This window comes from Amblyomma maculatum, chromosome 3 (assembly GCF_055883805.1).
Source record: "Amblyomma maculatum isolate TAMU_Amacu chromosome 3, ASM5588380v1, whole genome shotgun sequence".
Classification (NCBI taxonomy): domain Eukaryota; kingdom Metazoa; phylum Arthropoda; class Arachnida; order Ixodida; family Ixodidae; genus Amblyomma; species Amblyomma maculatum.
Genome location: NC_139346.1, coordinates 150,677,253 through 150,690,980, shown reverse-complemented (window position 1 = coordinate 150,690,980; position 13,728 = coordinate 150,677,253). Strand labels below are relative to the sequence as shown.

At 43.2% G+C, this 13,728-nt stretch overlaps 1 protein-coding gene across 1 annotated transcript in view; it reads right to left on the bottom strand.

Moving 5' to 3' along the window:
* Positions 1–10,732, bottom strand: part of LOC146196450 (uncharacterized) — a 43,118-nt gene extending 32,386 nt beyond the window's left edge. The window contains exons 1-3 of the mRNA XM_084597018.1: positions 10,596–10,732; positions 9,028–9,080; positions 8,713–8,892 (exon numbers count right to left, since the gene is read on the bottom strand). Of these exons, the coding sequence (XP_084453144.1) occupies positions 8,713–8,892; positions 9,028–9,080; positions 10,596–10,732 (370 nt within the window). The remainder of the gene's footprint in view (positions 1–8,712; positions 8,893–9,027; positions 9,081–10,595) is intronic.
* Between the last annotated feature and the right edge of the window lie 2,996 nt (positions 10,733–13,728).

The window sequence follows — 13,728 nt, the reverse complement described above, 5'->3', positions numbered from 1 at the left end:
ATATACGACCGAATGATTTCACTTCGGATCCAAGGTCACCCTTTTAACATAACAGTTATCCAAGTCTATGCACCGACCACTGCTGCTGAAGAAGCTGACGTTGAGAGATTTTATGCGGACCTACAATGCCTTTTAGACCGCACCCCATCATCAGACGTCGTTTTTCTCATAGGAGACTGGAATGCTAAGGTCGGGAGTGAAGAAATATCCGGAATTACAGGCAAGTTCGGTCTTGGTGAGCCAAATGAAGCTGGGCAGAGGCTAGTAGAGTTCTGTCAAGAAAACAACCTGACCATAGCGAATACTCATTTTCAACAGCACAAGAGGCGCCTGTACACATGGATTTCACCGGACGGTCTGTACAGGAATCAGATCGATTATATTATTTGCCGGCAGAGATGGAGAAGCGCTATACAAGTAGTAAAAACAACGCCTGGGGCCGATTGTGGCACCGATCATCAGCTTCTTGTTGCCAAAATTAAGCTTCGATTGAGGAAAACGCAGAAAACTAGAAGGCCTTTCAGGTATGATCTGGATCAGATTCCATTAGAATATGCTGTGGAAGTGAGGAATCGATTTCAAGAATTAGATCTAGAAGACAAAGAGCCCGAAGAGATGTGGACTGATGTTCGTGATATAATACAAGAAGTTGCTACTAAGGTAGTTCCAAAGCAAAAGAAATGCAAAAAAGCAAACTGGTTATCTGAAGAGGCTTTGCAAATAGCTGAGGAAAGGAGGATGGCAAAAGGTATGGGGGAAAGAGAAAGATACAAGGTTCTCAATGCGAATTTTCAGAAAATAGCAAGGAGAGATAAGAATGCCTTCCTGAACATACAGTGCCAAGCAGTTGAGGACAACAGCCAATTAAGGAACACAAGAGCTTTGTATAAGACAATCAAAGATATCAAAGGAAGCTTCTGTGCTAAGCTGGGCGTGATAAAGGACAAACGAGGCAAGGACCTCACTGAAGCCTCAGAGATAAAGAAGAGGTGGCAGGAATACACAGAAGAGCTGTACAAGAAGGACCCGGATGTGCAAACCCAACATAAGACGGTTGTGATTACTGATCTCGAGCCGGGCATCCTGAAGAGTGAAGTTGAATGGGCCTTAGCCAGCCTTGCTAAGAACAAAGCTAGCGGAATTGATGGTATTCCAGCTTAGTTGCTTCAAAACCTCAACCACGACGCTGTTAACGCACTGCATACATTATGTCAGAAGATTTGGACAACCCTGCAGTGGCCACAGGATTGGAGGAGGTCAGTTTACATCCCCATTCCAAAGAAAGGCAGTGCCAAAGATTGTTCCAACTACCGCACGATCGCGCTTATTTCGCATGCTAGCAAGGTGATGTTAAAAATCCTGCAAGGTAGGCTGCAGCAGTATGTGGATCGGGAGCTTCCGGACGTGCAAGCTGGGTTTCGCAAGGGCAGAGGAACTAGAGACCAAATTGCCAACCTTCGCTGGATCATGGAAAAAGCAAGAGAGTTCCAGAAACCCATTTACTTCTGCTTTATTGATTATGCGAAAGCGTTTGACTGCGTAGATCACAGCAGATTGTGGCAAGCTCTCCAAGAGATGGGAGTTCCAATTCACCTCATCTGTCTCCTCAGGAACCTGTATGAAGGGCAAGAGGCCACAGTCAGAACTGGGCATGGTCTCACTGATTGGTTTCCGATTGAGAAAGGGGTGAGGCAAGGCTGCATACTGTCGCCCTGCCTATTTAACCTATATGCAGAGTGCATCATGAGGAAGGCCGGTCTGGACGAGTCTTCAGCTGGAGTGAAGATTGCTGGAAAACGTATCAACAACCTTAGATATGCGGATGATACCACTTTAATGGCAGAAAGTGAAGCGGAACTCAAGAGACTTCTGATGCGCGTACAAGAAGAGAGTGAGAAGTTTGGGCTTAAACTGAACATTAAAAAGACGAAGATCATGGCGTCTTGCCCTATCAAGTCCTGGAGCATCAATGGACAAGAAGTGGAAGCTGTGACAGATTTTCTGTTCTTGGGCGCCAAGATTACCTCGGAAGGAGACTGCAGCCATGAAATTAGGAGACGCCTGCTTCTGGGAAAGAAAGCAATGGTTAGCCTTGACCGCCTAGTAAAGAGCAGAGACATTAGTCTGCCAACCAAAATCCGTATAACTCGTGCTATGGTCTTTCCAGTTGTGATGTATGGATGCGAGAGTTGGACTGTGAAAAAGGCTGACCGCCGAAGAATTGACGCATTTGAATTGTGGTGCTGGCGAAGACTCTTGAGAGTTCCTTGGACTGCCAGAAGATCAAATCAGTCGATATTGTCGACCATAAACCCTGACTGCTCATTGGAGGGTCAAATTCTAAAGTTAAAGCTCAGCTACTTTGGTCATCTGATGAGAAGAGAGGAGTCGCTGGAGAAAGATTTGATGTTCGGAAAGGTTGAGGGTCGCCGGAGAAGGGGTAGGCAGCGAACGCGATGGTTAGATGGCATCCTCGAGGCACTGCAGATGAAGTTATGTGATGTTAAGAAGATAGTGAGAGACCGGAAAGCGTGGCGTGACATGGTCCATAGGGTCACGAAGAGTCGGACACGACTGAACGCCTGAACTGAACTGAAGGCATATACCATGAAAAAGGAGCAAAATAAAAAAAAAAACAAAAAAAAAATTACAATTCTGATCGTTTCTCTCACAATGAAGTAGCTCTTGGAGTTTTTCGACGTCAGTTTCCGTAGCGATGTCCGATGACAACTCATTGCACTCAGTAATAGTACGGCAAATGAATCAATTGATATAAGTTGATTACTGACACTTTACGCGTTTAAAAGTGCGTTTTTATTCACTATGTGCAGCTTTAAAGCTCGCAAGGCTGCGATGATAGGAGTATTAGTCATCAGCGACTGCGCTCACAAATTTGTTATTTCAGACCGACAGCCTAGACGACGCGCAGAGATACACCACGGCCAGCTGGCAGAAACCGGCTCTGTGTGGCCCCGCCTGTGAAAGGCAGCAAATCGATTGGGCGTCATAAGGCAACAGTGGACTGAGACTTCCTTGACACTGAGCGCGATTATGGATTATGCGGGTTCCATAAATATAACACCTAAAAATACTTTGCCGAAGAAAATAAGGTCTACCAAATCGTTTACGACACACTATTTTTTGTTAATTGGTAAAAACATATTCTTTCACCATAGGTCTTGCTAGTCGCGCTTTTTTATTGCTAATTCAAACAAGTTATTTTCTCAGCTAACTACTCACGCTCATTATAAACAGGCGGTAAAGACATGCCAATTTTGCGCCTTTTTAAAATAGTGCCCTTATTTTAGATATTCTTAGTGGCGAGCTCATCCAGCCGCTGTAGAGTTTGATCATAGTGGTTATTCGACGATACGAAATACTCAGTAAGTTGTGTATAACGCTGAAGTGGAAAACAAAGACTGGCCATGATTGTGTTTGGTACTGAGGCATCGATATCCGGCCTACTAGTAATATAAAATTTTCTAAACTTAAAAAAAGCTTTCGACTTACTGAATAGCTCTGTCTGGTTCAGAGATAAGAGCTAATGGCACCGCGTGTCAATGCCGAGTGTAACAAAATACAAAATGTGGGTTCGTCTAGATGCCCTTCAGTTGATATAATAACTCCGGCACGTACTAAAAGCAGGAGTGATGAGTCCCAATATATGTGCATGATTGCACGATTGATTTGTAATAATACTTTCCGGAATATGCAAGACAACCTTATCTCTTAAGCGATCGAGAAGTGCTGTATTTAAAAATAAAAAAATACTTGCCAAATATGGCAAATTTGGCAAATATGCCGAAAAAGAAACTCCATATTCTAAAGATTGTGTTCCTCCTGCATTCGTTGTTTCTTTGTTTTATAGAATAGACCTTGAAAAAACAAGCAAATGACAATAGACGTGGCTGTACCATAGAAAAATGATTCCCAGTGTTATTTCGCCGTCTTCAAAATTTAGAATACTGCAAGAAACAAAAATAATTAAAACTGTTTTTGACGCTGCAGTTCGTCGCGGTATATGTCGAAAAGACAGAAAGTTCAGTTTTCTTTTAGGAGAGGGAGCTGCGTATGCGTGTGCATATCAATAACTAAACTATTATTTGGCTTGGATTCATGTGGGGTATGAACAAGTATTCAATGGTACCCTTTACGTTTTCTTATAAACGTAGTCTCAATTCCGAACCATGTAAGTCCACGTTTCTTGGACAAATTCCGAGGCAGCTGTATCATATTGCAAGATACTGCTACGGGAATGTTAAAGGAAGTGGTCCAATATTCTCATGCGCAACTAAATCTTTCTTTCGAAGCTTGTCTTTTCCTTGTATCTAGTAGTTTATACGGCCAGTGAAAAACAGTGAAAAGTTTTGGACGACAGCACAAACGCTAATAGGAAAAGACAGCGGGGCCCCAAAGTGTGACCTGCGGATACACTCATTGTTTAGTGGTAATTTATATTGCACAAACGAATTGCGTTCATAAACAAACAAAGTTACTAGCTTACACATCCTTGGTTCGCTCTATACTTGAATACAATATTTTTTGCTGGTTCCCACACATGAAGCAACTAATCGCCAAACTGGAGGGTGTCCGGAGAAGGGCCGTCCGATTTATATATAACAAGTATCGCGGACATAACTCGCCTACGGACCTCCTTAATAAAGTTTGTCTTCCCACCCTAAGACACGAGCCCGTTTCGTACACCTGAAGTTTCTCTACCAACTATTGAGTCGACATCTGAAAGTGGACGTTGATCAGTACCTGTCCCCTTCATCAACAAGAAACACGCGTTCAAAACACTCTAAACATTTAACAGATATTAGATTTTATTGTGACACGTTTAGGTACTCCTTCTTTCCCCAGTCAATTCGGGAGTGGAACGGACTACCAAATGATATAGTTAGCAGCCCGTCACTTACTGTATTTCTATCGAAACTGGATACTGATCATGTGTTTTGACTCTTATCGTGCATATCTCTCTTACAGTCTGCCTGAGTGAATTTGTTTTTGACTTTTGAATATTTGCCTTGTGTAATCGTGTCATTACATATTACTATTTTATCCATTACTCTTTTCTTAAATAGACTGCCACACGGACACTATAAATGCTGACCTATTTTGTGGCCGAAGTGACTTGTATTTAGCGCGAAATTCCTGTGTCTGTTTTTAATGTTCTGTTTAGCTCTGTGTTCAGTTTTGCCGATTCCTGTAACAGCATCTAAAGAGGCTAACAGTATCATCAAAATAAAAATAAATGAATAAATGAAAAAAGTAAATATACCTCAATGTACATTGAGGATTCTGTACATTCCGATGGACGCTTTCTGGGGTCTAATCGCGGAATGGCAGAAGACATAGGAAATACTTCGCAAGTCCGTTTCGCGGGAAGAGATGACTCTTACCAGAACTGGTGCAGTTTTTAACGAAAAGCGTTGTCTGGACAAGGGCACTGTCTTTAGGATAGCCTATATCCTTATCCACTGATGCTGAAAAGAGAGAAAGAAAAGGAAAACGCATTTATTGGTCAACAAGGGCAAGCTGGGAGGATTTCATGCCATATGATGTTGCTATTTTGAACCGAGCACTGGAACGGACAGTAGGAAGGTTCAGTACCAGCAAAACAAACACTATTGTTGTGAAAATAACAAAATAAACCATACATTAACCCGCTCATGTTGTACTTCCTGTGGAGGACATTGCAACATTACTGACTTCGCGGTAAGATATAGTGCCATCTTTTGAAGCAAAATCTTCATTATTCTATGTATGAGCAAACGCCATCCTGTCAGGCTGCTTGACCTTCACTGAGCTCACAGCATGGATATGTTTAACCATGGTGCCACGTATGGGTATATCACCATTTTTATACCCATACTTTATAGACTTTAAATACATAGTATGCATTCAGAATAGTTATATTTCAATAATTAAAATGAACACGATAAGCTACATATCATTCACATACGTGAAAGAGCTCAAATATACGGCACTTGTTTACATGTTTCACGTGATTTGCAATTGACGATAAACATCGGAAAAATCATTGATGAATTGCCTCCTTCCTCATGCGAAAAGTCTTACTTTAGACCTTTGAGAGCATTAAATAAGCAGAACAAGGGTTTTCGAGAGAACATTTTTTCACCCCATCTCCGCCTCAAGAAACACGATGAGAACATCCTCGAGGTGATCATGCGCAAAATATTAAAGAAGGCCCTAGACCTCCTTATAACCATGTCAAGCCTTAGACTCCAAGATCTGGGTTTGACGAACTCGTTCGAAGAGCTGCGAAAAGCCCACCTCACAAGCCAATACACGCGATTATCGCAGACACCGTCGGGGTGTCGTCTATTAACCCGTCTACACATACAACACACGACTGTAACCGAGGAAAGAGTAAGACTTCCCCAGGAGTGGCGATACGCCCTGCACGTAAAACCACTCCCCACTAACATGTCCAAAGACGACCACGAGGGTAGGCGCATGGCCAGGGCAGATGCCTTAGCTCACCACTACGGAGGGAAACCCGGAGTGTACTAAGTGGACGCGTCCGGCCCGTATCAAAGCGGGTGGTACACGGCGGCAGTGATCCACGAGTGCAAAACGGTGAACGGGCTCACATTTAAAGCCTGGAACGTAACACAGGTATAGGAGGTCGCCGTCGCGTTAGCAGCAACACACTGATTCCTAAACAATCATAGCGGACTCGCGAGGGGCGTGTAGGAACTTTCAACAGGGCTGGGTCCCGTACCTGGCCTACCGGCTACTAAAAAAACAGCTCGGACCTGGCCTACCAACTACTGTAAAACAGCTCGTACGTAGGAAGTCCATCCCACCACTTCATAGTCTGGGCCACTCAGGGCTAGGAAGAAACGAGGCAGCAGATACCGCTGCCCGCGCGCTTTCTAACCGGGCAACCTCGTCCCCCTCCTCCCCAGAAGAAGAATTCACAGCCTACACTTTCAGACAAATTACTCAGCTGTACAAAAACAGACACAATCTTCAGACACCCTACTCGCTTGCTTCGACCTGAAAGCCCAAAAGGCGTTGGTCAAACGAGCAATGGCGGCAGCGGAAGCCACTGGGTTCCCATACTATGGACTCCACCTAGTGTTTGTGAGGGGAAGGGTACTAAGCCTCTCCCCAGAGCAACCTCCATGTAAGTCTCCATTTTTAATAAACGTTTTCACCACCACCCCTCTTGTGGAAATGCTGGCTAGAAGACTGAGGTTGTCTCTCAATTACTTTTGTTTTCGTTTTACATGGTTATTTTTTCCAGTCCTTCCACCTTCTTTCTGGCGGATACATTTCAAGAGACTATTCTGAAGTAAAAAAAAAAAAAAAAGATATATCTTTCGTCGCAGTGGTTAACGCGATTGTATAGAGATCTTGATTTTTTCTATATAAGTAGATAAATCGCAGCTAGCGATTCGTTCTTCGGCGGTGCATATACTTTTGAATTCGGATGAATTGCTCATTAATGGATATGCCCGCGATTTATGCTGACAGAATAACCAAGTGCGGCAAATATCTAAAAAATTGTCAACAGCTCCGAATCGACGAGGATCCAGTTACTCTGTTCTTTTCATAGAATGTCTATGTGATTGAAAGAACGAGAATGGAACACCGAGTTGGCGCAGTTATGCGCGCAGGGATATTCCCGTAAGGAAAACATCAGCTTTTTTTTTTTTTTGCCGTTAGTACTCTTTCAAGAAATGTACAACGCACTCCCCGAATAGCGTAAGAAAACCGTCGCATTAAATTGATTTTAACCAAGGTTGCCAACCTTGGGGCTACGCCTCTGTTTAGGCGCTAACCGCGTGAGGCGACAATTCGTGGCGACACTCTGTGCGGTGCGCTGAGGGTCGCCAAGGCATTTCCACTCGTGACTTTGCTATGTTCTGATTTTTTAGAAAATTGCGCCCGTTTCCCGAAAGCAACTCGCAAGGCAACCAATTGCAGAAGGTTTGGGAGTACGCAACTTTTGTTTTGTTTTTCTTGCGTCCGAAGCAAGTGAGGTTTGTTTTTCTTGTCCGCTTTGAGCGAAGAACCTGCAGGTGCTCGCTTCTTCTGATCCATGCATACATGAGCGCATAGAGATAGTTCAAGGAAAGCTTGGTAGGGTAATAAAGGAGAAAAAAGGTAGTGCGGCAAGATATTGTTAAATATCGAAAGGATCAAAAGAAAGTCACATCTTGCAAATCTTCATAGCAGAGTGTAGTTGGGCGCCACTGTTGTGTGCCCCTCAGAAATGCGAAGCGTTACCAGAATTATCATGAGAGCTTTTATCGGACTTCATGCTGTTTAGTGTTAGAAACGGGATACAAGCTTCACTATATGCTCCACTTTACAGAAAGATAAGGCAGCGGTAATAGAGTAACATTACTGAAAACGCGCTGTTCTGTCGTCGAGTCACGTTGCTTCATGCGGAGTGTGCACCAGTGGCAACGACAGGGGGCGGCATTGGTGTCGCACGACGCATCGCTAAGGTATGTCGGCTTATGCAGTTGCCGCTTTAGTTTCAAGATGGGCCTGTGCGTTCATACGTGGCTCTAGAGGTTTGTTTGAATTCACACGGGTACCTAGAACAGCGCATGATTGAGATACGGCGTTTTGTTGTACTCTTGTTAGTAGCCCTCGAGATGCTAGAAAGACAGTCTCTGCTTAGACAGAAAGCTAACAAATAGAGCAATTACGGAGGTAGCATAGCCTTACCGTTGATAAAACTCATTATCTTGGTGATGATAAAGTGCAGCGACTGGAAACGCATGGGCTGCACGTCGACGCTCGATTTGACGTACTTGTCGGTGCACACGTGGCCGAACATGTCAACGCAGGCTGGTACATCGGGAGACATTTTGCCTTTTGGAAAGTCCTCAAAGAGATTCTCAGCAGCTGAACAATCAAAAAAGGATGAAAGGCAGCGTTCAGTAATATCTTCGAACCTATTTCTCAAATACTGCGTTCTGAGCTTTGCATTGAGAAATTAACACAAAAAGAAACTAGCACAAAACTGTGAATATCAATTACTTTTTATCGACAACTTATCGACCACGATGCCGAGCATGCCATATAGAAGTGGACTGACACAAAGAGTGGACACTTAGTTGTGAATTCATTGGGAAAGGACGAGAGCTACTTGTGAAAATCTGAATACGATGAGGTGCGCGCGCGTGTGTGTTTGGTTGCTTGTTTGAAGATGAGATCAAAATGCATAGATGCAAAAGTTGGATCTAAACGCTATCAAAATTAGTCGGCTTAGTGGGTTAAACTGATGCCTTCTAAGGGGTGAAAGTATAGTGTGAGCGTGACTGATCATGTACGATCAGTGAAGCTGGTCTGGCTATCACAGGCTTCCGTACCACAGGTATCACGCTGGCTTCCAGATCACAGCACGAAAATAGAGACATTTTACTGGACGTGAACTTCCTGCTATGCTTCCTTACTACTAATTTGGTTTCTACTAAATGCACAGAAATCTCTGGAGACAAGGGAATGTTTCATACCTATATCGAGATTATCCGGTTACATTTGCGTTATCCTTGTAAAGGGTGTTTTCTGATTATGTGGTTAAGCCGCATAGACTACTATGGAATAATACCTCAAGCATGAAATTAGAGAAGGACGGGTGACATTAGGGGAAAACACATATTTGATATCTTCGTCTGTTATTTCTCAAAGCGTTTTTTATCGTTTTGTCTAACATTCGCAATAGCCCCGTAGTGGTGGCGCAATGTGTAGGGCGCTCCCTGCTGTTGTGCCCAATGATGCGGGGCTGAAACGCGGTCGCGCTGGCCGCTTTTCGATGAGGCATCTCTCGTAGTCTGTGTCGCTTTGGAATGTTAACCCCTCCCCCCCCCCCCCTCTCCCCCCAAAACAAAGAAACAAACAAACAAAACATGACCTGCCATTAGCAACATCATCTTGAGCGTGAGTGAATGGCGAATTATGATAGTGATGACGGTTCTCCCCTTCGAAGTTTATCAACGCCCGGCTTGCGGCCAGGGTGAATAAAATAGTAAAATTAACTAAAAAACATTTTGTTTACAAAATAAGGCGTCTTTTGGCATAAACAGCATAAACAGGACAGAAATGTTTCCAAATGTATTCACTTAGATGCTACAGAAGCCGCAATTATCTGTCGCTTCGTCATCGAGCACTTCGTTTACTATCCTGTGGCCACAGTATTTTTCCTGAATACACTTATCATGTTCATTGATAAACTCGAAGTCGACTCCCACCACATTACTGATTATCATCAGCGATTGAAATAATTGTTCTAGTAAGGAACTCTTCTGAAGCGCAGTAAACCGCAGATTTTTCCATTTGCGTATAAAGCTTTTTGCTAAGTCAGCCTGTGCGACTAACTCTTCGTTGGCTTCGACTTTGATACAATGTGTTAAAAGAGCATGTCAGGAATTGGCGAGTGCACGCGATGTCGTCACTGTGTTCAGGTAAATATTTCTTTCCTCGGGAAGTACATACTGTGCCGGCGAATGTAAAATTTAAATGTTTTTGTTTTATTTTCTTTTGCAGCCATTAGGCGGCGTCTCAATTAATGGTCGGAAGGGTGCATTCACTGCTCAGTCATGACTCACCTTCCTTCAGGCATGCTTTTGTTCCCACGCAAAGCGGGTTTTTCACTCTTAGATGATCTGCTTCTGACGTGGCTGTCGTCCTGAAACAAGGCATCGAGATCCGACACGTCGTTTTCGAGGAAGTAGCAAAGTTCCATGATTAGAGCTTTTCTTAGAGTCTATTAATTTATCTGGAGAAATGTAAAAAAAAAAAATGGTGGTAAGCAAAAAGTCGCAATAACTCGCGTTCACTTTTAACTGAAATTCTTCAATAACACTGCACAATATTGTGCATCTAAGTAAACGGGGCATTCGCATGCCTCATGGAAAACGTAATGTTAGGGCATCTTCTCCCGACTTCGTCACACCCTGGCGCTGACTCAAGTCAAGTACCGAATAAACCAGCCCATGTGGATGTTTCGCAAATCCTATACATTTAGAACTAGGAAACAAATGGCCTAGGTAGTACTGCTTCTATGACTCTAGTTCTTCAGAAATTACGAAATCGACTATTTCAGTAAGTTCCTTTCTGCTGAAATAATTATCTATTCGAGTATTTCTTTCCCGACCAGCCCCAGAAAAAAAAAAAAATTAATGTGACCTCAGTCTAGAAGATCTGCTGTCCCTTTTAAAGTTGTCCTTGCTTTCTTTTTCGGTTGTTTGGCAGCTGAAATCGCGAAGTCCAATAGAGGAATACACGCGTTTTTAAGCTAACGAGCATCGAGGTGCGGAGGTGGCCTGCTCAGACATGCCGGCGCGTGCGGCTACAGCGTTGAGCTCTGCAGGCCAGAACTGACGCCCATGCTCCGTCACGATTTTTGTTTCTGCCTTTAAGGCAGCTAGACCACCCTTGGTCATAGAACCATTAGCAATCAGAGCGTTATTATCAGAGGCCTTAATTTCTCCCGAAAACAACTTTAACTGAACGACAAAACTGCCGCTTTAACTAGATTGCTAAGAGGTTAGTTAGTATTTCTGTCCGAAAGTGCAGCAACGCTTTCTCGATGCTCTTGCACACGATGGAAGAAAATAAAATGATGAAAAACATGACGCCGGGAAATCATGCTGGGACGATAAATTTCAATTTAAAATAAATCGACGTCCAGGCACTGCATATCTACGGACATTCCTCGAAATGCCATGCATCAGACGCATCATCTCTTGTACGCGGGTCCGATTTCGAATGCAATTACATCGCACACTGACCATTGCCTTTTTTTAAAAAGCTAAGTAGGACATTGATCTACATGAGAGCAGAGTTATTCTTTGGAAAGGTACTGACGGAAACCGCTTCCAATTTCTGATCTTAGAAATAATCGAATCTTTGGTTCTTTCTGGATCTGATGATTTTTGTCCGACAGCAGAATACGCAGCTATTGCCGAGCAAGTTGCATCGTAAAAATCGAGCGTCGTCCACTTCAATACGTTTGAACCGGGTAAAACTTAGAGCGACCACCGTTTCGAAGTCAGTGGCGGCGTAGCCATGCTTATGGCATGGGCGTAGAAAAACTCTCAAAAAGGTCACTGTTTACATTTTATAAATCGGCCGTCGATGGCGGCACCAGTCTTATGTCGTGATGTTTTCAGGCCATGAAGAACTCCGTTTCAATCGATGGCAGTGTATAAAAGACGTTTCACTATATTTATTGCAAATAATTCTTTTTGCTTCCTTGGTTTTGATTTTGATTTTGCGAGACAATAATGTAGCGCGAAATTGAACGTTGTGAGCATCCACTGTGAGTTTTCTTTGTTGGAAATACGCAGTTGCAGCCCCAAAAGCGGGTTGAGTTGGCTTTCACGAAATATTTTAAATGGCTCCCCTGTGTGTGGTGTCGCCGGAATGCTGACTTCGTATACATCGCCAAACACGCGAGATTGCGTCTCTCGCAATCTGACGCAAAAGAAATGCAAATGACGCCGTTTTATAAATGTACATTGCATAAAAGCCCAACCAACTCTCTAACTCGCACTTTTGAAGTTCCGTATCTCGAGCCACGTTGCCAACTCAAAAATTCTAAAAAAGAGGACTGGCGTCAAACTTTGATGGTACTGAATTTCATAACTTAATTTTTTCTTGTAACATAAAGAATAAAAAGTTAATTGCCGAATTGTAGTTGATTGTCTAATCATTAGGCTCTGTTATAATGTAGGGTACATTATACTCGCCTTATCTGTACAAGGCAATGGCATTGGCATAGTTTGCAAAAAGCCAAATTTGTATCGAATAATTTGAAGTACGCCGCATTTTGTTGGAATGCGTTAACCTATCGGCACAAGCTACCTCATTCTCATTGCCACTTGATATAGTTATTGAAGAAATTTTTCAGGACTACTTGCTTCCGTAGATATCTCACTGCTCGGTGATTTAACTACTCCATTACAATTAGGAGCATCTTTTTCACGCATCGTAATATATTTGCAACCGAGCTGACGTAGGTCATCATAGCTGACAGTCCCAAATCGATTTCGGTCGATAACGTTGAATGTTGACCTAACAGCTATATTCAATAAGGCGGAGGTGCACTGCAGGGGCCATTGCATCATTCGTTAATGCTGCTGGGTGACCGGAGCTCAGTCAAGCTGCACAAAAAGCAGCTTTTTCTCCTGTCACCCTTTTTCGCTGTACATTGTATGCGAAAATATACTCATTGATTGATTGATTGATTGATTGATTGATTGATTCGCTTTTACTTTTGTTTGTAAGCCGAAAACCCTTCTAGGCTCACGGTGAATATATCGCGTGTCGGTCAAGTGTCAGCGAGATTCGGCGCGATGTGTCAGCATGACATCGTAATAGGTTCTGACGTCAACATAATTTCCCCGGTAAGGACTTCGCAATAAATTCTGACGAAAAAGGCAAAGAAAATAAACTAATGAAATTATAACAGGTGCTCAAACACGCGAGATAGAGGAAGAAGAGAAGAGGTAGACAGAAGAGGAAGAAGAGGAAGAAGAGAAGAAGGAGAAAAGGCTTTCGACATTAAACTCAAGTGAAGTGACATTCACATTAATTCAAGTAACGAATGCTTCCTCTGGATCACTGATCGTTTTGAGAGACTGCCTATCAGGTTTATTTCGGTAAGGCACGAAACAGAGCCTGAACACACGAGATTACAAAATCTACCCCAATGAAACCTTTATTTTTGTACGGTTT